The sequence below is a fragment of the Thalassophryne amazonica genome, chromosome 9 (genome assembly GCF_902500255.1).
Source record: "Thalassophryne amazonica chromosome 9, fThaAma1.1, whole genome shotgun sequence".
NCBI classification, from domain to species: Eukaryota; Metazoa; Chordata; class Actinopteri; order Batrachoidiformes; family Batrachoididae; genus Thalassophryne; species Thalassophryne amazonica.
The window spans coordinates 11883146-11910597 of NC_047111.1; the positions used below are offsets into that span (position 1 = coordinate 11883146).

The window sequence follows — 27452 nt, forward strand, 5'->3', positions numbered from 1 at the left end:
GGAGCTTCTAGCGTGCGTTGTCCTTACAATCGCAGACGCCGGCGCTTCTAGCGGGCGTTATCCGTACAATCGCAGGTGCTTCTCGCAGCTGTTGCTTTGTTGTCATGTGACTCGTCTAAAGACAGCCGCTCTAAAAGTGCTGATTTAGTTCATTTATTAACATGTTATATTTGTATTATCTCATAGATTTGCTGTTATTTTGAGATCAAAGCGCATTATTTTCAAAGTGATCCTATAAAGAAACCAAAACATGTTTATTTATTTTAATTTGACACAAATTTGTAAAAACATGGACAAATTTTTTTTGTGGTTACAGTCGCTCAGTTGGATATTTTAGTGACGTCATCGCGGCAGCTGAATAAAACTTCTGGTCCCTCCCTTTTTGTTGCCCCCCGCCCCGTGGGAATCCAAGACTGTTTATTAAAACAATCATGACTGAAAACAAATGAAATGTTTTGTAAAAGATCGAAAGTGAGATATTGATGTGGATGTTGGTTTAACTTCCTTTTCTGTTTTCTGTTCTTCTTTGCGCCTACATTCACAGCCACGCCAGAAACCAACACCAATAAATAAAATAAAATCTGATCTTAGCAAACATTGAACATTCAAACATTTTACAGTTCGTCAAGAACTTTAGGACTCATCCACCCACTCTGAACCCGTCGGGTCACAGCAGCACACACGGCCTCTTGGCGACGGCGGGCTGCGGGTTGAGGAAGGCCCGCACGGCCTCGGTGAACACGTCTTTGATGCCGTCCTGGTTGAGGGCAGAGCACTCCAGGTAGCGGACGGCCTGGATCTGCCGGGCCAGAGCCACGCCCTGCTGGTGGGTGACGGGCACCTGGTTCTGCTCTTTCAGTTTCCTCTGAGTCTCCGCGTCATTGCGGAGGTCGCTCTTCGTCCCGACCAGGAGCAAGGAGACGCCAGGACAGTGGTGAGACACCTGGACACAAAGAATTATTCAGACGTTTTAACAGGAAGTGTGACATCAGCGGAGCCCCGCCCCCAAAATGTGAAGTAATTATTGTCTGGTTCAGGTTTGAGGTGGGGGAAAAAATCCAGTTGCCAAGGTTGAATTTCGATTATTGTTTTGTTGCCGGGTAGATTTGACGCACTCTGACCTCAGGATACCACTTGTGTTTGACGTTCTCATAGGAGGCAGGGCTAGAGATGGAGAAGCAGATGATGAAGACGTTGGTCTGTGGGTAGGACAGGGTCCGCAGCCGGTCGTACTCCTCCTGACCCGCTGTGTCCCACAGGTTCAGACTGATGATCCTCCCGTCCACAGTCACCTGAACACACCACAGACACACAGCTGCAGCGTGAAAACTGCAGTACCCACCTGACATGTAGGGGGTGACTGAGACCACCAAGACACCAAATTTAAAATATGTAATAAAAAAACTCTGCAAAAAGAAACAATGGGAAAATGAAAGAAGGGGACATAAGGGGGCCAAAGAGTGCAAAACACCGGCCGTTTTTATATGGAATAAATATTCTAAACAAACAGCAGCACAACGTCAACGTAACGATCTGCAGAACACAAAGGGGCAATTTTGAACATTTTAAATATGTGGCGTTCACACCGCAGTGATGTTTCAAAACATGACATTTTTGTTTTGCTGTTGTTGGTTCTTCTGCACAATGTGCACAAAGCATGCTGGGAAGGAGCGTGTGCGCCGGGGTCTGGGCCCGCACGTGCACACACCTGGCTGCTGTAGTTGTCAAACACAGTGGGGATGTACTCTTTGGGGAAGGCGCCGGTGGTGTAGGAGATGAGGAGGCAGGTCTTCCCCACCGCACCGTCACCCACGACGACACACTTAATGCTCTGCATGCTGACCTCTGACCCCTTCACAACAACACTTCCTGTGACAACAACCAACAAACAGGAGGAACTCATGAACTAGAAGAGTTCAACGTGCTTCTAGATGTGTCTGACTGTGCGTCTCTGTCTGTGTGTCTGTATCTCTCTGTGTGCGTCTGTGTCCGTCTTCTGTCTGTGCGTCTGTATTTCTACTGTGTGTCTGTGTCCGTCTCTGTGTTTCTGACTGCGTGTGCGTGCGTCTCTTCTGTCTGACTGTGTGCGTCTGTGTTTGTGACTGCGTGTGCGTGCTTCTCTGTGTGTGCATGCGTCTCTGTGTCCGTCTTCTGTCTGTGTGTGCGTGCTTCTCTCTGTCTGTGTCTATGTCTGACTGTGCGTCTGTTTCTGACTGCGTGTGCCTGTCTGTCTGTGTGTGCGTGCGCCTGTGTCTGACTGTGTGCGTCTGTGACTGCGTGTGCGTGCTTCTCTGTCTGACTGTGTGTGCGTGCGCCTCTGTGTCTGTGTGCGTGCTTCTCTGTCTGACTGTGTGCGTGCGCCTCTGTGTCTGACTGTGTGTGTGCGTCTCTGTGTCTGACTGCGTGTGTGTCTGTCTGAGTGTGTGCATCTCTGTGTCGGGGTGTCTGACTGTGTGTCTGTGTCTCTGAGTGTGTGCGTCTCTGTCTGTCTCTGACTGTGTGTCTGTTTCTGACTTAGTGTCTTTGTGTCTGTGTTTCTGACAGTGTGTATGCGGTCCTCTCTGTGTCCGTGTCTTTGACTGTGTGTGTCTCTGTCTCTGAGTGTGTGCATCTCTGTCTGTGTGTCTCGGACTGTGTGCATCTATGACTGTGTGCGTCTGTTTCTGATTGTGTGTGTCTTTGTCCGTCTTCTGCCTGTGCATCTGTGTTTCTGTTTCTGATTGTGTGTCTGTGTGTGTTTCTGACTGTTTGCGTCTTTGTGTCTGTCTCTGACTGTGTGTTTCTGACTGTGTCTGTGTCTCTGTCTGTGTGCGTCTGTTTCTGTCTGTGTCTCTGACTGTGTGTGTCTGTGTTTCTGACTGTGTGTGTCTATGACTGTGTCTTTGTGCGTCTTTTGCCTGTGTGCGTCTCTGTGTCTCTGACCGTGTGCATCTCTCTGTGTTTCTGACTGTTTGCGTCTTTGTCTGTGTTTCTGACTGTGTGTGTCTCTGTGTCTGTCTGTCTCCGTTTCCATATCTCTGTGTTTGTCTTTGACTGTGTGTGTCTGTGTGTCACTGACTGTGTGTCTGTGTGTGTCTCTGTGTCCATCTCTCTGTGTGTCACTGACTGTGCGTCTGTGTGTGTCTCTGTGTCCATCTCTCTGTTTGTCTGTGACTGTGCGTCTCTCTGTCTGTGTCCATCTCTCTGTTTGTCTGTGACTGTGGGTCTGTTTCTGACTGTGTGCATCTGTGTCCGTCTCTCTGTGTTTGTCTCTGACTGTATGCGTTTGTGTGTCTGTGTTTCTGACAGTGTGCGTCTGTGTTTCTCTGTCTGTGTGTCTCTGTGTCCATCTCTCTGTGTGCATCTGTGTTTCTGACTGTGTGCTTCTCTGTGTCTGTGTCCATCTGTGTGTCTCTGTGTCCGTCTCCGTCTGTGTCACAGGTCAAACTTCTTTTGTTTTAAAACAATAACTTGGTTTTCAAAGTTTCAATAATTTCTTCTCTTGATCAAAGGTGAAAATCATCATAAATTTTGAGGCTTCTTTTTTTTTTTTTTACCTGTGATGATCAGATGTTTTTTTTCCAGACGTCAGATCTCTATGCTTAATTCAGCAACAACACGTGTCGTCCCATTGTCCTGTGGGGGGACGGGGGTGGGGACAGAATTTGTTTATGGAAATTGTTGAGGAAACATGGAAACATAGCAGACACAGCCAACTGACGGCGTCACATATGACTCGCCATGTCAACTGACTGTGTCCCAACCTACTGACTATGTCACAAAGGACTTGCTGTGTCACAAACTACTGACCGCGTCAGAAATTACTTGCTGTGTCACAAACTACTGACCGCGTCACAAACGATTCGCCATGCCCCAAAATACTGACCATGTCCCAAACGACTGACGGTGTCACAAATGACTGACTGTGTCTCAAAATACTGACCACGTCCCAAAGTAATGACCGCGTCATGTCACTAACTACTGACTGCGTCACAAACTACTGTCCGCATCACAAACAACTTGCTTTGTCACAAACAACTTGCTGTGTCACAAACTACTGACCGCATCAGAAATTACTTGCTGTGTCACAAACTACTGACTGTGTCACAAACTACTGACCGCGTCACAAATGACTTGCTGTGTCACAAACTACTGACTGTGTCACAAACTACTGACCGCGTCACAAATGACTGACGGTGTCACAAATGACTGACTGTCTCAAAATACTGACCATGTCCCAAAGTAATGACTGCGTCCCAAACGACATGCCGTGTCACTAACTACTGACTGCGTCACAGACTACTGTCCGTGTCACAAACAACTTGCTGTGTTACAAACTACTGTCCTCGTCAGAAATGACTTGCTGTGTCACAGACTACTGACTGTCACAAACAACTTGGTGTGTCACAAACTACTGTCCACGTCAGAAATGACTTGCTGTGTCACAGACTACTGGCTGTCACAAATGACTTGCTGTGTCACAAACTACTGGCCGCGTCACAAACAACTTGCCATGTCACTAACTACTGACTGCGTCCCAAACTACTGTCCACATCACAAACGACTTGCCGCGTCACAAACGACTCGCTGTGCCCCAAACTACTGACCATGTCACAAATGACTGTGTCACAAATGACTGACTGTCACAAGTGACTGACCGTCACAAACGACTGACTGCCTCAGAAACGACGTGCTGTGTCACAAACGACTGACTGCCTCAGAAACGACGTGCTGCGTCACAAACGACTGACTGCCTCAGAAACGACGTGCTGCGTCACAAACGACGTGCTGCGTCACAAACGACTGACTGCCTCAGAAACGACGTGCTGCGTCACAAACGACTGACTGCCTCAGAAACGACGTGCTGCGTCACAAACGACGTGCTGCGTCACAAACGACTGGCTGCGTCTCAAAATACTGACTGCGTCCAGGTGACTGAGCTCAGTCGAGTCTTGTTTGAGTCACAGACACAAAGGTCAGTTGTGTTTGTGTTCATGTCTCCGCCTCCTAAACTGTGTCAGTTCGCCAGAGTTTGTCCATGTTGCTACTGTCCAAGTCACATGGGTCCAGTCCTCAGGTTTTCATCACCATGGCTACCAGGCTGACATCATGCGCTCCTCCTGCAGGTCATATGTGAGACACCTGGACCTGGTCCAAGCTGCCCAGACGGGTTCAGAGTCTCTCAGGTCCAAGTCATTTTTGTGCTTTTTTTGTGCTCCAGAGGATCGATGGCCGTGTTGTCCCTGAGGGATCTTTGGACCACGTCGGGGTCCCGTCCTCGTATTTGTGTGTGCATGAACGGGACGCAGCTTAGAGACAAACGGGAAGTCCAGAACTGGTTCTGCTGTGGTTCACTGGAGTTTATTTGACGTGGAAGCACATTTGCTTTGCAAAAGCACTTGGAGAAAAATAAATAAATAAAATTAGCCTGCAGACTGTAAAATGTGGACCAGCTGGCTCAGCCCGGACTCCGGGGACCAGGCTCCGCCCTCCTCTGTGTTCTGGGCGTGGGTCCTTTTGGAAGCTGAAACTTCTGATCTCACATTTTCTGTCTGCAACTCCTTCATGTTTGTTAGAATGAGTCACGGAGAAGTCCAAAAACATGGAAACGGATTTGACCCAAAACTACAGACACGCCCACTCTGGGCCCAGGAGCCAATCAGGTCCATTTATTCATGTAACTGACAAATATGAAGGAAAAGAAAACCAACAAAATTCTCACTAAATCCCCTCAAAGAAGTCGGACTGGAAACCATAAACTGGTTTACAGGGACTCACAGACAGGGAGACAGACAGACAAACAGGCGGGCACACCAATGGACAGACAGGCAGGTGGACACACAGACAGGGAGACAGACAGACAGGCAGGCGGGCACACAGGGAGACAGACAGGTGGGCACACAGACAGGGAGACAGACAGGTGGACACACAGACAGGTGGACAGAAAGATGATTCTTTAATAATAATAATAATTATTTGTTTGTTTGTTTCACACTTTCAAGTAGAAATAATTTACAAAGTAAAATAGTCAAATATCAAGAGAAAACATTCTGCATCATCAGAGTTCAAATGTAAGGGCCCGTCCCTTCGGCTGCTCGCTTGTCTTCACTTGGGTTCTGTGTGTTGAATTTGGCACAGGTTTTACACCGAATTAAGTTATATGTAAAAATGTGGGAGGAGTGGGGTTTAAACCTGGAACCTTCCGCACTAACCACTTGACCACCACCTTGTCCCCAGACAGAAAGTCCAGTCTGGGATGACACCGTGAACCCACCTGAGGTCCTGGATGGCAATCAAGCAAACAATTAATACAACAAAAATACAACGAAAACACACAAATCATTAGAAATATTTACAAGGGGGAACAATGCTTAGTTTTGATACAATTAAAGAAAGATACCTTTTAGAAAAACAGGATTTGTACCGCTATCTGCAGATACGACACTATATTAATATGAAAATGAAAAATATCTCAGAAACAAAGGTGAGTTTTGTAGAAATGTTTAGGAAAGCATATAACTCTGATATCAATGGTAGAATTATATCATGTGCATAGAAAGGCTTATTCAATCTTAAAACACAGTCAACTACATACATTAAAGAAAAATGGGAGCAAGAAGGAGGAATAAGTATATCTGAGGACAACAATGTGGATATCTAATTGGAAATGTACTAGTTCACAGATTTGGAGGGAATTCAGCTGGAAAAATCTGATAAGATATTTTATTACACTCGTTCAGAAATCTCACTATGATGGAACTCCCCCTATATGTGCTTGCTCACAGGGGGTCGTTTTGACCGTTGGGGTTTTACATAATTATTGTATGGCCTTGCCTTACAATATAAAGCGCCTTGGGGCAACTGTTTGTTGTGATTTGGCGCTATATAAAAAAAAATTGATTGATTGATATGTTGGAAAAACTGTGGTAATCAACAGGCAAACCACCACCACATCTTTTGGGACTGCCCGGTTATCAAGGACTTCTGGAGAGAAATACACATGGCTCTACAAGACATTTTTAAAGATGTAATGCCTCTCGAGATGAAGATTATATATTTTGGAAATTTACCTCAGAAACTTAAAAAATGACAAATATTTATTAAATATTTTGTTGGTCGCAGAGAAAAAGGTATTAACCAGGAAATGGTTATTACAGGAAAGGCCGACTTTAACTGAATGGATGAACATTACAATGGACATTTACAATATGGAAAAGATAACAGCATGTATCAACTACAAATTGGAACAGTTTACCTCATACTGGAGAAAATGGATCCACTATGTAACATCTCATAGGCTTGATTTTGTTTTCTTAGATAATTAGTAAAGTTATAACAGCAATCTATTCCCTAATTGTTTCGGTTCTGCTTGGGTTGTTTTTTTTGTTATTGTTGTTGTTTTTCTCTAATATTGCTTTACAGCATTTTGTGTAGAGGTATGTGTGCTTTTAAAATGAATGTACATTTATGTTGATAGTATGAGGATGATGAACACACAGTGGTTACAGTATGTTATGTATATATTTAACATGAAATGCTAATAAAAAAAATTACAAAAGGATTCATTTGTTTTTAACTCTGATGATTGGGGAAAACAGGTGTTTTTAGGGGTTTTTTAGTTTCTGTAACAGGTTCAGTGTCATAATGTGAAGCTTTTGTAACCTACCCAAAAAAAAAACCAACCAACCAAAAAAAAAAAAAATCTGGTTTTGTGTTGAAATGAAACATCTGTAAAGGCAGCAGAAACTGTTTGGGGTCAGATCCCCATCTGAGTCATTTTTATTCCTCTTTTTTATTGTCAGAATTCACAGGAAGTCGTTTCACATTTCTTAACGAACAAATGATTGACACATTTGACAGATGCAGAAACTTTGTGGCTGATGTTGACACGACCCGAGACTCTGAAGACACACGAGGCTGCAGGATCGTTTCCATGACAATGGTATTCTGCAGACAGTGGCGCCATCGACTGAATGACCAAAAAGACGCACCCGTACAGCGAGACTCGCTACATAGCTAAAACTGAAGAATTAGGGAATAACCCTGTTGTGTCTGATGATTTGCGGACGTTCATGCTGGTTATACGGTCGCAAACTGAGCTTTAAAAAGGAGTTTTACTGGCGATGTGTTAGCGGAGCAGGTAAAACGGATCTTTGCGACTGTATAACAGCATGGACGTCCGCAAATCATCAGACACAACGGAGTTATTACCATTCTAATCCAATTCCATCGCTTGCACGGTTTATTTTTCTGTAAGTAATTTGGTCGTCGAGGCTTACCGTGAGGCAGCGACACTCCAACAGCGGTCAGGGCGCGGAGTAATACATCAAATGTGAACCGGTAAGTCTGTATCAGAATCCACATCAATACTTTTGTGGATTTTGCAACAAGGGGAGAAAACATTCTTGACCAGGTGTACGAGGTCTGTTAGAAAAGTATCGGACCTTTTTATTTTTTTCAAAAACCTAATGGATTTGAATCACGTGTGCTTGAATGAGCCAACCTTGAACCTTCGTGCGCATGGTGGAAACCATTCGGATTATTCAGATGGCTTTCGGTGGCTTTTCAGTCATGTGACTATCCGAGAAATTGTGGACGAGGTGGACATGCCACAACATGTCCTGTGAGGCTTCATCATGGAGGCACTGTTGCTGCGCCATCAGCTTCGTGCGGATGAATTTCGCCGCCACTCTTTTCATGGCAAAATCTTCTTTCACAGTGGAATGTGCCGAAAAAGTGCTGATGTCCACCTCTTCCTCAATTTCTCGGATAGTCACACGATGGTCCCACATCACCACAGCGTTCACTTTGGAAATGATCCGGTCGTTTCAGCATGTTGATGGCCGCCTGGAGCGCGGCGTGCCCTCCACCGTTGTGCGGACGTCTTTAAACCGATTGTAACGCTCCTTAATCTGTGTGATGCCCAGAGGATCGTCACCAAAAGCCGTCTGAATAATCCGAATGGTTTCCACCTGGCTGTCGCCCAGTTTCTGGCAAAATTTGATGAAGTCGCACTGATCCAGTTGTTCCGCCATTTCCTTGCAAAGAAAAAACGAGAGACTCCACACATCCTTTCAGGCTCCTCTCCTGTGGAACCAGCTCCCAATTCAGATCAGGGAGACAGATACCCTCTCTACTTTTAAGATTAGGCTTAAAACTTTCCTTTTCGCTAAGGCTTATAGTTAGGGCTGGATCGGGTGACCCTGGACCATCCCTTGGTTATGTTGCTTTAGACGTAGACTGTGTTTCATAATTATTGTATGGCCTTGCCTTGCAATGTGGAGCGCCTTGGGGCAACTGTTTGTTGTGATTTGGCGCTATACAAGAAAAAAGTTGATTGATTGATTGATCCTCACACAAAGGCTGCTTACAAGCAAATGATGCAACCGACAGGTGTGAAAAAAATCACGCATGCGCACGAAGGTTCAAGGTTGGCTCATGCAAGCACACGTCAAATCCATCAGGTTTTTGAAAAAAATAAAAAGGTCCAATAGTTTTCTAACAGACCTCGTATACTAATGTTAAGCAGGCATACAGAGCTGTTCCCCACCTCCACCAGGGAAACTCAGATCACCTCATCACCTCAGATCACATCATCATCATCATCAGGCTCATTCCAGCCTACAGACCACTGCTAACGAGGTGCAAACCTTCTGTGAAACAGATTAGAATTTGGCCAGAGGGGGCCACCTCAGCACTACAAGACTGTTTTGATCGCACAGAATGGAATGTTTTCAGAGAAGCCACCACTTCCAACCAGCATGTCAACATAACGGAATACACTGAGTCTGATAGGCTACATATCCATATGCAGGGAAGATGTGACTGTCATAAAACACATCACCACAAGAGCAAATGACAAACCCTGGTTCACCAGGGAGGTGTATGAGCTCCCGAGAGCACGGAACACTGCTTTCAAGTCTGGAGACAAGGAAGCCCTCAGATCAGCAAGGGCCAACTTGAATCGGGGCATGAGAGCAGCCAAGCGTGCCTATGGACAGAAAGTCCAATCACACTTCACTGACACAAAAGACCCCAGACGCCTATGGCAAGGCGTTCAGTCAGTAACGGACACGAACCCAGGAAGGATGCCGGCCCTGACAATATACCTGGGTGTGTGCTTAGAGACTGTGCTGACTCACTCACAGATGTTCTCACAGATATCTTCAACATCTCTCTGAGCCAGGCCATCATACCAGAATGCTTCAAAGCCACCACCATCATACCGCTACCCAAGAAATCTCCAGCAACAACCCTGAATGACTACCGGCCCATAGCACTCACTCCCATTGTGATAGAATAGAATAGAATAGAAAGCCTTTATTGTCATTATACACAGCAAACACAGTCTGCATAGTACAACGAGATTAGGGGGCGCTTTGAAGTGCTTTGAAAGACTGGTCAAGGCTCAATAACATCCAGCCTACCTTTTTTTTGGGGGGCACATGGGGGGGGTCCTCGCTCGTGGAGTAATTCAGTGTTGTCCAGAAAAACTGAGGATGCCCATAGTCAGTATTTGCAGACGTTCATCTGACTGATGTAACATGCTCACAGCGTTTATTTATTTATCATTAGTATAATGAAGGTAAAGCCTCAGACCGAACATTGATGGTGGTTGGCTCTCACTGCGGTATTGTATCACTTCCTGTTCCGGAGCACAGCGGTGTTTTTCTGTATCTGTTAGCTGTTTAATCTGCGCAGTTAGATTGATCTAGTTATCTAGATTACGATTTGTTTCCCAGTGTAATCTTTACGTGCCTTAACTAAAGCACTCCTTCTGCTGAATCACCTCTAAATTATTTACACATTATTCACTTTGCGTGTTTTTAGGAATCCGCTAGCTTAGCGTAGCTACTAGCTCTTAGCCGATTTAGCATGGCGGCTTCTCCTGTCTCTCCCGCACTTTTCTGCTCTGGGTGTGAAATGTTTAGTTATTCCTCGGCCTCCTTTAGCAGTAACGGTACTTGTAATAAGTGTAGCTTATTCGTAGCTTTGGAGGCCAGGCTGGGCGAATTGGAGACTCGGCTCCGCACCGTGGAAAATTCTACAGCTAGCCAGGCCCTTGTAGTCGGTGCGGACCAAGGTAGCTTAGCCGCCGTTAGTTACCCCCTGGCAGATCCCGAGCAGCCGGGAAAGCAGGCCGACTGGGTGACTGTGAGGAGGAAGCGTAGCCCTAAACAGAAGCCCCGTGTACACCGCCAACCCGTTCACATTTCTAACCGTTTTTCCCCACTCGACGACACACCCGCCGAGGATCAAACTCTGGTTATTGGCGACTCTGTTTTGAGAAATGTGAAGTTAGCGACACCAGCAACCATAGTCAATTGTCTTCCGGGGGCCAGAGCAGGCGACATTGAAGGAAATTTGAAACTGCTGGCTAAGGCTAAGCGTAAATTTGGTAAGATTGTAATTCACGTCGGCAGTAATGACACCCGGTTACGCCAATCGGAGGTCACTAAAATTAACATTGAATCGGTGTGTAACTTTGCAAAAACAATGTCGGACTCTGTAGTTTTCTCTGGGCCCCTCCCCAATCAGACCGGGAGTGACATGTTTAGCTGCATGTTCTCCTTGAATTGCTGGCTGTCTGAGTGGTGTCCAAAAAATGAGGTGGGCTTCATAGATAATTGGCAAAGCTTCTGGGGAAAACCTGGTCTTGTTAGGAGAGACGGCATTCATCCCACTTTGGATGGAGCAGCTCTCATTTCTAGAAATCTGGCCAATTTTCTTAAATCCTCCAAACCGTGACTATCCAGGGTTGGGACCAGGAAGCAGAGTTGTAGTCTTACACACCTCTATGCAGCTTCTCTCCCCCTGCCATCCCCTCATTACCCCATCCCTGTAGAGACGGTGCCTGCTCCCAGACTACCAATAACCAGCAAAAATCTATTTAAGCATAAAAATTCAAAAAGAAAAAATAATATAGCACCTTCAACTGCACCACAGACTAAAACAGTTAAATGTGGTCTATTAAACATTAGGTCTCTCTCTTCTAAGTCCCTGTTGGAAATGATATAATAATTGATCAACATATTGATTTATTCTGCCTTACAGAAACCTGGTTACAGCAGGATGAATATGTTAGTTTAAATGAGTCAACACCCCCGAGTCACACTAACTGTCAGAATGCTCGTAGCACGGGCCGGGGCGGAGGATTAGCAGCAATCTTCCATTCCAGCTTATTAATTAATCAAAAACCCAGACAGAGCTTTAATTCATTTGAAAGCTTGACTCTTAGTCTTGTCCATCCAAATTGGAAGTCCCAAAAACCAGTTTTATTTGTTATTATCTATCGTCCACCTGGTCGTTACTGTGAGTTTCTCTGTGAATTATCAGAACTTTTGTCTGACTTAGTGCTTAGCTCAGATAAGATAATTATAGTGGGCGATTTTAACATCCACACAGATGCTGAGAATGACAGCCTCAACACTGCATTTAATCTATTATTAGACTCTATTGGCTTTGCTCAAAAAGTAAATGAGTCCACCCACCACTTTAATCATATCTTAGATCTTGTTCTGACTTATGGTATGGAAATAGAAGACTTAACAGTATTCCCTGAAAACTCCCTTCTGTCTGATCATTTCTTAATAACATTTACATTTACTCTGATGGACTACCCAGCAGTAGGGAATAAGTTTCATTACACTAGAAGTCTTTCAGAAAGCGCTGTAACTAGGTTTAAGGATATGATTCCTTCTTTATGTTCTCTAATGCCATATACCAACACAGTGCAGAGTAGCTACCTAAACTCTGTAAGTGAGATAGAGTATCTCGTCAATAGTTTTACATCCTCATTGAAGACAACTTTGGATGCTGTAGCTCCTCTGAAAAAGAGAGCTTTAAATCAGAAGTGCCTGACTCCGTGGTATAACTCACAAACTCGTAGCTTAAAGCAGATAACCCGTAAGTTGGAGAGGAAATGGCGTCTCACTAATTTAGAAGATCTTCACTTAGCCTGGAAAAAGAGTCTGTTGCTCTATAAAAAAGCCCTCCGTAAAGCTAGGACATCTTTCTACTCATCACTAATTGAAGAAAATAAGAACAACCCCAGGTTTCTTTTCAGCACTGTAGCCAGGCTGACAAAGAGTCAGAGCTCTATTGAGCTGAGTATTCCATTAACTTTAACTAGTAATGACTTCATGACTTTCTTTGCTAACAAAATTTTAACTATTAGAGAAAAAATTAGTCATAACCATCCCAAAGACGTATCGTTATCTTTGGCTGCTTTCAGTGATGCCGGTATTTGGTTAGACTCTTTCCCCATTCCTACCAGGCTGCTCAAGGAAGCCCTACCATTATTTAATGCTTCGATCTTAAATATGATCAATCTATCTTTGTTAGTTGGCTATGTACCACAGGCTTTTAAGGTGGCAGTAATTAAACCATTACTTAAAAATCCATCACTTGACCCAGCTATCTTAGCTAATTATAGGCAATTCTCCAACCTTCCTTTTCTCTCAAAAATTCTTGAAAGGCTAGTTGTAAAACAGCTAACTGATCATCTGCAGAGGAATGGTCTATTTGAAGAGTTTCAGTCAGGTTTTAGAATTCATCATAGCACAGAAACTGTTGTGTGGGCCGCTGAAGAGGAGGTACTGCTGGCCCACCACCACCAGAGGGCGCCCTGCTTGGAGTGCGGGCTCCAAGCACGAGAGGGCGCCAGACCTAGAAGAAGTGACAGCTGTCATTCATCCCCTGCCCCAGCTGTCACTCGTTCATCATCATCACCACCATAAAAGCCGGACTGCAACTCCACCTCCTCGCCGAGAAATCGACTACCATTCCTGAGGTAATCCGTCTCTGCAGTATTTGGATTAATCCACGTTTTGATCTCTGTTTGCAGCCGTTTATTCCTGTGGGACAGTTTTGTTGGAGTGGCGTGTTGTGGGAACCGCCACGTCTTCGCCTCCCACTCCCTCCAGATAAGTGACTGACAGGAGCTGCTTGAGTGTATGATTGGAGGTGGAGGTGCTCCCTCCCATCAGTGTGGACTGTGTATTACTGAGTGTGCGGACTCACACTCACACATCCTGTTTTTTCCTTTCTGCCAGCAGTACCAGGGTCGACAGCCGGGAACAGAGGCCACCTGGGGACTCGGGACTTGGCGGCTCCGGTGTTCTTCAGACCGTTGGTGGTGGAAGCCGTGTGGAGTACGGCTTCTCTCTCGTCGGGGGGGGGTCTCCTATCTTCGAGCCTGCCACACGTCACCTGGTGCTAATTGACTGTGCATATTTTCTGTGTCTTTTCGTTGTGTAGTGTCACAACATTAAATTGTTACCTTTTGGTTTAGTCATTGTCCGTTCATTTGCGCCCCCTGTTGTGGGTCCGTGCTACGACACCTTCACAACAGAAACAGCATTAGTGAAGGTTACAAATGATCTTCTTATGGCCTCGGACAGTGGACTCATCTCTGTGCTTGTTCTGTTAGACCTCAGTGCTGCTTTTGATACTGTTGACCATAAAATTTTATTACAGAGATTAGAGCATGCCATAGGTATTAAAGGCACTGCGCTGCGGTGGTTTGAATCATATTTGTCTAATAGATTACAATTTGTTCATGTAAATGGGGAATCTTCTTCACAGACTAAAGTTAATTATGGAGTTCCACAAGGTTGTGTGCTAGGACCAATTTTATTCACTTTATACATGCTTCCCTTAGGCAGTATTATTAGACGGTATTGCTTAAATTTTCATTGTTACGCAGATGATACCCAGCTTTATCTATCCATGAAGCCAGAGGACACACACCAATTAGCTAAACTGCAGGATTGTCTTACAGACATAAAGACATGGATGACCTCTAATTTCCTGCTTTTAAATTCAGATAAAACTGAAGTTATTGTACTTGGCCCCACAAATCTTAGAAACATGGTGTCTAACCAGATCCTTACTCTGGATGGCATTACCCTGACCTCTAGTAATACTGTGAGAAATCTTGGAGTCATTTTTGATCAGGATATGTCATTCAAAGCGCATATTAAACAAATATGTAGGACTGCTTTTTTGCATTTACGCAATATCTCTAAAATCAGGTCTTGTCTCAGAGTGATGCTGAAAAACTAATTCATGCATTTATTTCCTCTAGGCTGGACTATTGTAATGCATTATTATCAGGTTGTCCTAAAAGTTCCCTAAAAAGCCTTCAGTTAATTCAAAATGCTGCAGCTAGAGTACTGGCGGGGACTAGAAGGAGAGAGCATATCTCACCCATATTGGCCTCTCTTCATTGGCTTCCTGTTAATTCTAGAATAGAATTTAAAATTCTTCTTCTTACTTATAAGGTTTTGAATAATCAGGTCCCATCTTATCTTAGGGACCTCGTAGTACCATATCACCCCAATAGAGCACTTCGCTCTCAGACTGCAGGCTTACTTGTAGTTCCTAGGGTTTGTAAGAGTAGAATGGGAGGCAGAGCCTTCAGCTTTCAGGCTCCTCTCCTGTGGAACCAGCTCCAATTCAGATCAGGGAGACAGACACCCTCTCTACTTTTAAGATTAGGCTTAAAACTTTCCTTTTTGCTAAAGCTTATAGTTAGGGCTGGATCAGGTGACCCTGAACCATCCCTTAGTTATGCTGCTATAGACATAGACTGCTGGGGGGTTCCCATGATGCATTGTTTCTTTCTCTTTTTGCTCTGTATGCACCACTCTGCATTTAATCATTAGTGATCGATCTCTGCTCCCCTCCACAGCATGTCTTTTTCCTGGTTCTCTCCTTCAGCCCCAACCAGTCCCAGCAGAAGACTGCCCCTCCCTGAGCCTGGTTCTGCTGGAGGTTTCTTCCTGTTAAAAGGGAGTTTTTCCTTCCCACTGTAGCCAAGTGCTTGCTCACAGGTTGCGTTTTGACCGTTGGGGTTTTACATAATTATTGTATGGCCTTGCCTTACAATATAAAGCACCTTGGGGCAACTGTTTGTTGTGATTTGGCGTTATATAAAAAAATTGATTGATTGATTGATTGACGTAGGTAGATGTAAATTTTGAAGACTACTCAGGATGTGAAGTTCAACAAAATATTGATTGAAATGGGCAGAGACACCGGCAATGGCAACAAAAGTCAAATTAGATTCAGAGAAAAAACTGGCAGGCACCATGGCCTAGAATAAGATATTCTTACTTCTTTTACGTTATTTTCACACTTAGACGAACATTCTGCGTAGTGCCCATTTCGGCAATGTAGACGTGCTACTTACTTTGAAATCCGAGACGCATTTTCAGTCTATGACTCAGTCACACATCCGCTGGAACATCTCCCTAGGGAGGCGCCCAGGGGGCATCCTTACCAGATGCCCGAACCACCTCAGCTGGCTCCTTTCAACGTGAAGGAGCAGCGACTCTATTCCAAGCTCCCCACGGATGACCGAACTTCTCATCCTATCTCTAAGGGAGACACCAGCCACCCTCCTGAGGAAGCCCATTTCTGCCTCTTGTACCCGCGATCTAGTTCTTTCAGTCATGACCCAACTCTCATGACCATAGGTGAAAGTACGAACGAAGATTGACCAGTAGATTGAGAGCTTCACCTTTTGGCTCAGCTCCCTATTCATCACAACAGTACAGTAACATGAATGCAAAACCATCCCTGCTGCACCGATTCTCCGGCCAGTGTCATGTTCCATCGTCCCCTCACTCCTGAACAAGACCCTGAGGTACATGAACTCCTTCACTTAGGGCAAGACCTTATTCCCTACCAGGAGTAGACAATCCATTGGATCCTGCTAAGAACCATGGCCTCAGATTTAGAGGTGCTGATCCTCACTCCTTAGCCACCGTTTTTGTTTTTTAAATGCCTGGGCAATGCGAGGCAGCGAGTGGGACCAACAAAGCCAGAAAGAAAATTAAAATCCACCAGGATATGAAAACCAAAACATAGAACGTAAAGTCTGGGCAGCGTGGCTTCTCGGCACAGGACACATCATGATGACACACCGACAGGATGATGCTTCACATCCGTCAGTATCATGTGTTACTTTGGGGAAAATAATCAGCAGCACGGCCCCTGCTGGGGCAGGGCAGAAACTCACAATGCAAACACGACATAAATGATAATAAGTATATATCGCTGACATGAACGAGTGAAGCTCTTCAGCATCTCACCATGTTATTTAGGTCCTTCAGAAGTTTTTTCAGTAAATGCTTCTGGAGAGCATTAGCATGACCTAAAAATCTTGAGCCAAAGCCCTCCAAGACCCCCACAACTACGTCCCTCTTAATCAACACCATTTTAAGCATTTCCTTTATTTGCATCTCACATGCCTGGAAAAAGAGTCCTCACCATCTCATTTACAGTGGGGTAAAAAAGTATTTAGTCAGCCCCTGATTGTGCAAGTTCTCCTACTTAGAAAGATGAGTGAGTCATGTGGTCAGATGAAACCAAAATAGAACTTTGTGGTAAAAACTCAACTCGTCGTGTTTGGAGGAAGAAGAATGCTGAGTTGCATTCCAAGAACACCATATCAACTGTGAAACATGGGGGTGGAAACATCATGCTTTGGGGCTGTTTTTCTGCAAAGGGGGCAGGATGACTGATCCGTGTTAAGGGAAGAATGAATGTGGCCATGTATCGTGAGATTTTAAGCCAAAACCTCCTTCCTTCAGTGAGAGCATTGAAGATGCAACATGGCTGGGTCTTCCAGCATGACAATGATCCCAAACACACCGCTCAGGCAACGAAGGAGTGGCTCTGTAAAAAGCATTTCATGGTCCTGGAGTGGCTAAGCCAGTCTCCAGACCTCAACCCCATAGAAAATTTGTGGAGGGAGTTGAAAGTCCATGTTGCCCAGTGACAGCCCCAAAAACATCACTGCTCTAGAGGAGATCTGCATGGAGGAATGGACCAAAATACCAGCTACAGTGTGTGCAAACCTGGTGAAGACTTACAGGAAACGTTTGACCTCTGTCATTGCCAACAAAGATTATGTTACAAACTACTGAGTTGAATTTTTGTTATTGACCAAATACTTATTTTCTGCCATAATTTACAAATAAATTCTTTAAAACGCATCTTGCATTAGAAGCAGCAGGTGTTCCTGCTCATGCTCAGAATGATCCTTCTCCGGCACAGAGAGCAGCGTGATACTGATGTGTTTCTTACAGCCCATGTGCTCACCCTTTTCTTTCCAGAGTGGAATAACAAGTCCTTTCTTGTAGTTGTAGGGTTGATACCCGTCTCAGATTGCTTGCAATTTCAGGAGAGCAGCATCTCCACTCGCCTGGAGGAGCTCAGGTCCCTGGAGCTTCCCTCGCCTCCAGATGTTTGACAGCCTTTGTGATCTCAACATTTGGTGGTTCATAGCTGACTGGAGAATCTGCCACCAGAATCGTGTAGCAGGAGGATCAGCCCGAGACAACAGCTCAAAGCAGGCGGTCCAACGTGACGGACAGTAGAACTGCAACAGGAGGATGAGGTGTAGATATGGAGGAAAGAAGTGCTTTGACTCTTCTGTAAGAAAGTCGAAGGTCACTAGACCACAGACGAAAGAGGTGAAGAATGAAGGAGGTAAAGGATCAAGCAGGTGAAGAATGAAGGAAGTGAAGAATGAAAGTAGTGAAAAATGAAGGAGGTGAAGAATGAAGGAGGTAAAAAAATGACATCATTTGCTGAAGATTTTGTTTCCAACCCACTTTTGTTTTTTCTTGAACACGTTTGACTCTTTCTGATAGTTTCAGTGTCTGCAGTTAATCTGGACACGTAACGTCACCGTTCTTCTTGCGCTTTTAACGGCTCAATTTACCACAAGTTTGACACCAGATGCAACAAAGAGCCTGATGTTGGAGGAACATGACTGAAGACATTTATGTTGACTTCAAGACGAGTATTTTGACTTTATCTTTTCATGTCGTCTGAATTCATGTTTTGTGCCCCCGAAGAAATAAATAAATGTAAACATTCATAAATGGATGAGGTCACATTGCTTGGACCAATCAAGTTCCAGGCTGCTTATAGGACCCACCCACCTCATAATTTATGTACGAGGGTCTGTGAGAAAAGTATCCGACCTTTTTATTTTATGCAAAAAATATATGGATTTGATTCATATGTTTTTACGTCAGCCAAGCTTGAACTTTCGTGCGCATGCGTGAGTTTTTCCACGCCTGTCGGTTACGTCATTCGCCTGTGGACAGGCTTTGAGTGAGCAGTGGTCCACCCCTCTCGTCGTTGTTTCATTGCGAGGAAAATGGCGGAATGATTTGGGCTTGTTTTTTCCATCAGAATTTTTTCAGAAACTGTTAGAGACAGCAGCTGGAAACCATTCGAAAATTTATCTGGCTTTCGGTGAAAATCTTAGGGGCTTCACAGAGAATAAGGAGTGTTACTACAGCTTTAAGGACGGCCCACATGGCGCACGGCTCGCCGCGCTCCGAGCCGCCATCGAGAGGCAGAAAACCACCACATCATTTCTAAACGGATGGCTGTGTGGAGCCGGGACAGTCGTGTGCAATTCTCTGGTTATCCACAAGAGCTGGACATCAGCCATTTTCCGGCAGATTTCACTTTAACAAGAGATTTTGTCATGGAAAGCCGTGCGGAGGCTTCGCGCATCACGACCGATTCGCTGATGAAGCGAGACAAAGGAACACCTGTACATGTATGAAAGTATGAATAAATGCAGAAATAAAAGATGAAAGTTATTTAGGGTAAGTGTTCCCATTAAGCCCCATGTACCCTTAAGCCCACTTTCAAATTTGATGTCAATTATATTTTACCATCATTGCTTCATCCAATCAATGGTTTGTTACTTTTATGACATTTTTTTTTATTGCACACAAATCACATTTTCTATTGTTGAGTTAGCCCCGCCCCAAAGTACACAGTCTCAGGACCCCTGACGAGAAGGCGTACCAAAAACTTTGGTGTTTTGGAACCTGTCAGATTTCATTCATTTTCAGCAAATTTCAGCCACATCTTTGGTAAGTACATTAATATATGTCAAATAAGAGGCAAATGTACTAATTTTGATTTATAGATAAACAGTATTTTGCCAAATGATACAATTTCCCTTCAAATGCAAAGATGAGTTTCATAAGCTAGCAAACATAGCTGATCTCACGCTAACACGCGTAGCCCTGTTCATGCTACTCTGCCACAAGAACGAAGGTTGTCAGCTACAAATATTAGGCATTTTATTATCTATTTAACATTGATATTTAGATAAATGCATCATAAATTGTTCTGTGGAGCTGATTAATTTCATAAATTTACCTTTTTTTTACAGATGGGCTTAAATGGTACATCCCATCAAAATGCATGCAAATTACAGCGAGCACATGCTAATATTCAATGACAAAAACTTTATAGAGGTTTTCATGTGACGTATCGGTCACGTGATTTTGTGCCCCGCAGCCGTTGTGGATTACGACACAGTGGCCACTGTGATACGCTACGTGCATTTGGCAAACAATTGCAGAAGCTTCAACAATGGTCAACTTTTGTGCTGTCGTCGATTGTTCAAACAGAGGTGATAAAAATGAGGCAGGTCACTCATTTTCCAGGCTGCCAGCAGTTATTGTGCATCAAGCAGCAGAGTGTTACGAGCTTTCTAAGTGACACAGAGACCTGGCTCAGCAGATCTGAAGGAAGCTTTAATATGGCCAGAACCAAGCAGACCGCCCATAAATCCACAGCCGCCCAGAAGAGCACTCCGGCTACCGGAGGCGTGAAGAAGCCTCACCGTTACAGGCCCTGCACCGTGGCGCTGAGAGAGATCCGCCGCTACCAGAAATCCACCGAGTTGCTGATCCACAAGCTGTCCTTCCAGCGTCTGGTGAGAGAAATCGCTCAAGACTTCAAGACCGACCTCCGTTACATCGTCATTAAATTCACTATCCGGTATAACATACGGATCCACTGAACCAACTGCTACACATCGATCACAATAAACAGCTTTATCTCCAGGGTTTAAAACCTCGTAATAAGCTTTCATTCTCTCTATTTTCTTTCACACGGCAGCTGCATAGTAATCCACGATGGAGAAGATAACTAATCGGTCATGTGATTGAAAATCCTCTATATTTCTGAATGTGTGCACAGTAGTAACTGCTGTAATGTTTGATGCAAACTATATTTAGGCTCCATGCGTAGTTTTGTGAGCATATCTTACATTTTGAAAGGAAAGCATTGTGTTTTTTAAGCGTTCCTCACAGTGGAACCGTTTAAGCCCAGTGTGCTCCATTGAAGCCCACCTCATGTATTTCAATAGAGAATTTCCTCTAGTAAAGTTAAATACATTTTTCTGGTCAAAAGTGTTTAAAAAAGTAACAGTTCACTGTGTGACTTTAAATTACTGATCTACTTTACTAGATAGATAGATAGATAAAATGTAAATTTTAATATGTAAATATAAATTAATTTTTTTAAAGACATGTTTACTGTTATCTAATAAATATATTGCTGTTTATTTTGAATTGGATTGCCTGAAGTGCCTGAAATGAAACTAAAGTAGAAGCACTCGGAGAGCGCAAACCTCCGCCAAGGCCATAGGGTCACTGACGTCATATGGAATGCCCTTTGGCAAAGAGACTTATTCCACATCGTTTCACGCATCCACCGTCGTGTTTCAGATTCAGTGTTTAACCCTCTGGGGTTAAGTTTTATGTCTCTTTTTTTTCAGGACAACTTGTACTTTCAATATATATATATATGCTATAGTTGTGTTTTATAAGTGTAATAAAGGTTTACAATCAGAAATAAGAAAGGAAAAGTAAAGTCGAAAATAATTTTCCACACACGTTTATTCATAACACACAGCAAACTATAATAAACTAGTAACACATCACTCCTAAAAACAATCTTTGGTGTGTCACATGAGGTGAATCTACCCTACGACTGGATTTTGGAAAACCATGTGACAGTGAACCAATTCCAATTGGACACTCACATTGCTCTCATCACACAGCTTCTATGAGGAGTACAAAGATGGTGGATGGTGGCTTGAAAGTCCGCGGAGTTAACTTTCAGCAAAAAAGTACGTTTCTATCTCATATCATTAAAAAGTTATGTATAATTTAGTAAAGCTTGGTCTCAGCCGTCGTATACAACAGCGTCAGCCCCAGAGGGTTAAACCCTTACATCTTCAGCAAATGTATTTATAAAGAGAAACTGCATGAACTACACGTTTTTTTTTTTTTTTTTCTAATAAGTTTATTCAATGAGGAGAAACAAATGCTAAATTATTGTTGTGTCGTAACTTAATTTTTGTTCAGCCTTTGTGACCCGTCTTCATGAAGTTAGATGCAAAAATGTTGAAATTGGCCCTATCCTGCAATGATAAGAATCCTTAAAAAAATTACTGGATCCGGATCGTGTTCCGGATCATTACCAAAATTTAATGACTTCTAAGTTAGGCCACAATACATCCCTGGTAAAAATTTCATTGAAACCCATCTGAGGATTTTTTTGAGTAATCCTGTTAACAAACCAACCAACCAACAAACAAACGGACGCGACCGAAAACATAACCTCCTTGGCGGAGGTAATTAACCGATTCATTGTTCTGTGTTGTGTCTGTTTATCATGTATGTCATTTGTTCAGATGATGAACTTGTTCAAAAGGAATTTTTTAAAGACATTTCACTGTTATTTATAAAATATATTGCATTAATTGTGTTTTTAAACATTCATTTTTGCATTACACAAGTTTATTTTATCAATAAATGATGTTATTTGGAACACACATGGGCTTAAATGGTACCGTGGTACCAATTAAGCCCATTCCAGACTTGACTTTTTCCCTAAAATTTCTTAATTACGTCTTTTGAATTGTACATCATCTAATTACTAAATATTCAAATGAGAGGTAAATCTTGCCCTTTAACAAATGATGTCACTTACAAATGATGTCAATATATAGGAAAAATAGTGAAACTTAGATTTTGGTGGGCTTAATGGGTACACTTACCCAATACATTTATGGATTTAATTCATGTTTGGCCTCCACAGGTGGACGTGCCGCTCAGAGAGGTTGCCCAGCATGGGGCCCTGCACAGACACGGCGCCCTGCACAGACACAGAGACATGCACGGACATAGGGCCCAGGCGCCACTAAGAATAGTACAGGTAGAAAGTGTGCATTGAACCCATGACTGTGGCACCTGTCCATTGTGGGTTTAAATAGTTTAATTTCTCGACATCACTTAAATGGTAAAATTTTGAGTCATCATTTGTAGACATCTTTGGAATTCTCGCAATTCAATGTCTGCTTAAATTAAAAATATTTGCAAATCATGATGGAAACACAGCCCACATATATTTAAACTGGTTCTGAACACTGGACCAAGCAGAACCACAACAATGGCCCAAAGAAAAATTAAAATACTGGATTAAAATATCTCAGCACATCAGCGAACAGCAGGGGGAAAAAGGGACAAAACAATTGTGTCCTAAGCCAGGCTTGAGACACGGATGAGGACTGAAAGAGCCGACTGGACTGGACGGGTTCCAGTATCGCAGACTGAATGGTCCCCCCTTAAAAATTGGGCCGCCTGCCTCAGCTGCACATGCCTCATTTTGGACCACAGCAGCTCATCTGAGTTTGACTCTCCACACCCAAAGTGATCAAATGGATTAATGGGATTATTAACCATCAGATGATAAAGTAAAAACTCTTAAATCATTCTAAAGTCAGTTTTAAGCAGAAACGAGGCAAAATTCTGTGACACTTTAAAATGTCCGACACACAGTGAACGCATCAGCTAGCAGCTCATGTAGCTGCAGCACTCTGATCGCTTCATCCATCTTTTATTATGAAATAATACTGAATTTATGTGGAAACAAGAGCAATCAGAGATTTCTGACGTCCACCAATCCAGATCCGGATCACCTCCAAAAGTCAGTGGAGTCTTCCATGCCTTGATATCTATCTGAGGTGCAAATCTGGTGAGAATCTGGGAAGTAGTTTTGACGTAATCCTTCAAAGCGTATTTAAAGTGAAACTTGATCCAGAATCCAGATCCGGAGCCGGATCAACGCCAAAATTTAATAGGTTCTTCCATGGCCTAATATCTATCCTTGGTGAAAATTGTCCAAAAGCTTCAGATATCTGTGGCTGAGATAGATGATGACTGGAGGCAGTTTGAAGCAGAAATGAGGTGATAATCCGTGAACACCGGCTAATGACGTATGCACAGTGAAGGCAGGGGGGACCGTTCGTTTCCACAGAAATTGAGCATTATTTCATCATAAAAGACGGAGGAAGTGATCAGAGCGCTGCAGCTAAATGAGCAGTTAGCTGATGCACTCATTGCGTGTCAGACATTTCAAAGTGTCACAGAATTTCAACGAGTTTCTGCTTAAAACTGACTTTAGAATGATTTAAGAGGTTTTACCTTCATCATCTGAATGTTAATAATCACATTAATCCATCTGATTGCTTTGGGTGAAGAGACGCCGTCTCAGACGAGCTGCTGTGGTCCGAAATGACGCATGTGCAGATGCAAAAGACAGACTGATTTTTAGGGGGACAGTTCGGTCGGCGACACCAAGAGTCTGTGAGACTTTCACACGGCTAAGAATAGTTGTCATTCTGGGAAGTCCAACAGCTTTTTTTCATCTCGTCCGCTGACGGGAAGCCACGATTAGCCAATCCTGGTTTATTTTATGAACAAGCAACATGGTAACTTCTCTCAGCCTAAAAATTGCAGGGTTCCCCAATCCTGGTCCTCAAGACACAAAGTACTGCACATTTTCCATTTGTCCCTGAACTCACCAGCTCACAGCTGTTGAATGGCTGAACACACCTGACAGAGCTGATCCGATGAGTTCAGGGACAAAGCGTAAATATGCAGTACTTTGGGTCTGGAGGACCAAGATTGAGATACGCTGCTCTACAGCAGGTATTATAATTCCTGCCACGATGTGGTACCCAAACGCATCAGGCTTCAGGTCCTGTTCGGTCCAGTCCAGCTGCACAGTGGTCCAAATACAGGACCACATCCTGGTTTTAAGCACCGCCAAAAGGCTTTCAACAAAGATTAGGAGAACTCACAGAACCAACTGTGGACCATCACAAACTGTGCGCCGGTCAGGTGGCATGTGGGTGTGTCCACGGCCTCACCCACTCAAAAACAAAGGCTTTCACCCGGTCCGCTGACTCGGAACATTTACACACAACAAATAATGAACATGAATAATGACGAATGAAAGAATTCTAGTTCTAACAGTGTGCCGTGAATTGCGATAATCATATTGTGAAGCTGGCATCAAATCTCATATATATATATATATATATATGTATATATGTGTGTGTGTGTGTGTGTATACTCGTATATACACACACACACACACACATGATTTTGCAGGTTTTGGCACCTACAAAGAACGTAGAGGTCTAATTTTTATCGTAGGTACACTTCAACTGTGAGAGACAGAATGTAAAATAAAAAAATTGAAAATCACATTGTGTGATTTTTAATTAATTTTAATTTTATTGCAGGAAATAAGTATTTGACCCCTACCAACCAGCAAGAATTCTGTCTCTCACAGACCTTTTAATTTTTCTTTAAGAAGCCCTCTTATTCTGCACTCTTTACCTGTATTAACTGCACCTGTTTGAACTTGTTACCTGTATAAAAGACACCTGTTCACACACTCAATCAATCATACTCCAACCTGTCCACCATAGCCAAGACCAAAGAGCTGTCTAAGGACACCAGGGACAGAACTGTAGACCTGCACAAGGCTGGGATGGACTACAGGACAATAGGCAAGCAGCTTGGTAGAAGACAACTGTTATGATTATTTATTAGAAAGTGGAAGAAACACAAGATGACTGTCAATCTCCCTCGGTCTGATATTCCATGCAAGATCTCACTTTGTGGGGTAAGGATGATTATGAGAAAGCTCAGAACTACACAGGAGGACCCGGTCAATGACCTGAAGAGAGCTGGGACCACAGTCACAAAGATTACATTAGTAACACATGATGCTGTCATGGTTTAAAATCCTGCAGGGCAGCAAGGTCCCCCTGCTCAAGCCAGCACATGTCCAGGCCCGTTTGAAGTTCATCAGTGACCATCTGGATGATCCAGAGGAGGCATGGGAGAAGGTCATGTGGTCAGATGAGACCAAATAGAGCTTTTTGGAATCATCTCCATTACCATGTTTAGAGGATGAGAACAACCCCAAGAAAACCATCCCAACCGTGAAGCATGGGGGTGGAAACATCATACTCTGTGGGTGCTCTTCTGCAAAGGAGACAGGACGACTGCACCGTATTGAAGGGAGGATGGATGGGGTCATGTATTGCAAGATTTTGGCAAACAACCTCCTTCCCTCAGTAAGAGCATTGAAGATGGGTCATGGCTGGGTCTTCCAGCATGACAATGACCCCAAACACACAGCCAGGGCAACTAAGGAGGGGCTCCGTAGAAGCATTTCAAGGTCCTGGAGTGGCCTGGCCAGTCTCCAGACCTGAACTCAATAGAAAATCTTGGGAGGGAGCTGAAACTTCAAACCTGAAAGATCTAGAGAAGATCTGTATGGGGGAGTGGACCAAAATCCCTGCTGCAGTGTGTGAAAACTTGGTCAAGAACTACAGGAAACGTCTTAACAAAGGTTTCTGTACCAAATATTAAGGTCTGTTTTTCTATTGGATCAAATATTTATTTCATGCAATAAAATGCAAATTAATTATTTAAAAAATCATACAATGTGATTTTCTGAATTTTATTTTAGATTCTGTCTCTCACCTACAATAAAATTACAGACTTCTACATTCTTTGTAGGTGGGAAAACTTCCAAAATTGACAGTGGATCAAATACTTATTTGTGTGTGTGTGTGTGTGTGTGTGTTTCTGTGTCTGTTTCTGTACCTGTGTGTGTGTGTGTCTGTGTATTTCTTCCCTGAATTAAAGCTGAAATAATTTTTGTGATAAATATATGTATATATATTTTTTTTGGTTTCTCCTTAAACATAAAAATCTTCATATTTTATTTGTTCAAGTGACGTAAAGAAAATTATGATTCAACTGAAATGTTTTCCTGAATAATTCTACATTAATAATCAGTCAAGACAGTAAAAAAGGAGAAGTGACCGTTTGATGTTAATCTCCAATAAAACCGTATTTTCAGTTTTAATAAAACATTTAATTGCTTGTTTTTAGATGATTGTTAAATTAAACAGCATTCATAGTTTTAGATTATTGTATTAAATGAAAGAGTTTCAGATGAATATTTAAGAAAAGAGAACTTTTAGTTTGAGGTGGAAGTGTGAAGAAAAAGTGTCACGCGCGCGTGCACTGGGAGTGGTCAGAGGGTCCAGTTTCCCAGCAACAAACAAACAAACAAACAAACAAACATCGAAGTGAAGTGAAGAAGAAGAAATGGCTCACCTGCGCTGACGGAACTGATCGATGAGGCTCAGTCCGGGTCCGGAGCAGGAACTCACCGGGTCCGAGGTTCCATCTGTTGCTGCTGCGCGCGCGCCGGAGGCGGCCGTGCGCCGGGGGGCGGGGCCTGGCGGGGGGCGGGGCCTG

At 43.5% G+C, this 27452-nt stretch overlaps 1 protein-coding gene across 1 annotated transcript; it reads right to left on the bottom strand.

The window, feature by feature from the left end:
* Window positions 1-235: 235 nt before the first annotated feature.
* rhogb (ras homolog family member Gb) lies at window positions 236-27450 on the bottom strand. The gene is made up of 5 exons (XM_034177585.1): window positions 27309-27450; window positions 3537-3615; window positions 1709-1869; window positions 1122-1292; window positions 236-943 (listed from the first exon to the last, which is right to left on the bottom strand). The coding sequence occupies exons 3-5, from the start codon at window positions 1835-1837 to the stop codon at window positions 668-670; spliced, it is 576 nt and encodes a 191-aa protein (XP_034033476.1). The 5' UTR covers window positions 1838-1869; window positions 3537-3615; window positions 27309-27450; the 3' UTR covers window positions 236-667.
* Between the last annotated feature and the right edge of the window lie 2 nt (window positions 27451-27452).

Bases quoted from the DNA above. Each gene is read 5' to 3' on its own strand.
- rhogb (XM_034177585.1), bottom strand. From the start codon at position 1,837: ATGCAGAGCATTAAGTGTGTCGTCGTGGGTGACGGTGCGGTGGGGAAG. The intron at 1,293-1,708 runs GTGTGTGCACGT...TGGTGTGTTCAG, and splicing joins TTGACAACTACAGCAGCCAG to GTGACTGTGGACGGGAGGAT. The intron at 944-1,121 runs GTCAGAGTGCGT...CTTTGTGTCCAG, and splicing joins AACACAAGTGGTATCCTGAG to GTGTCTCACCACTGTCCTGG.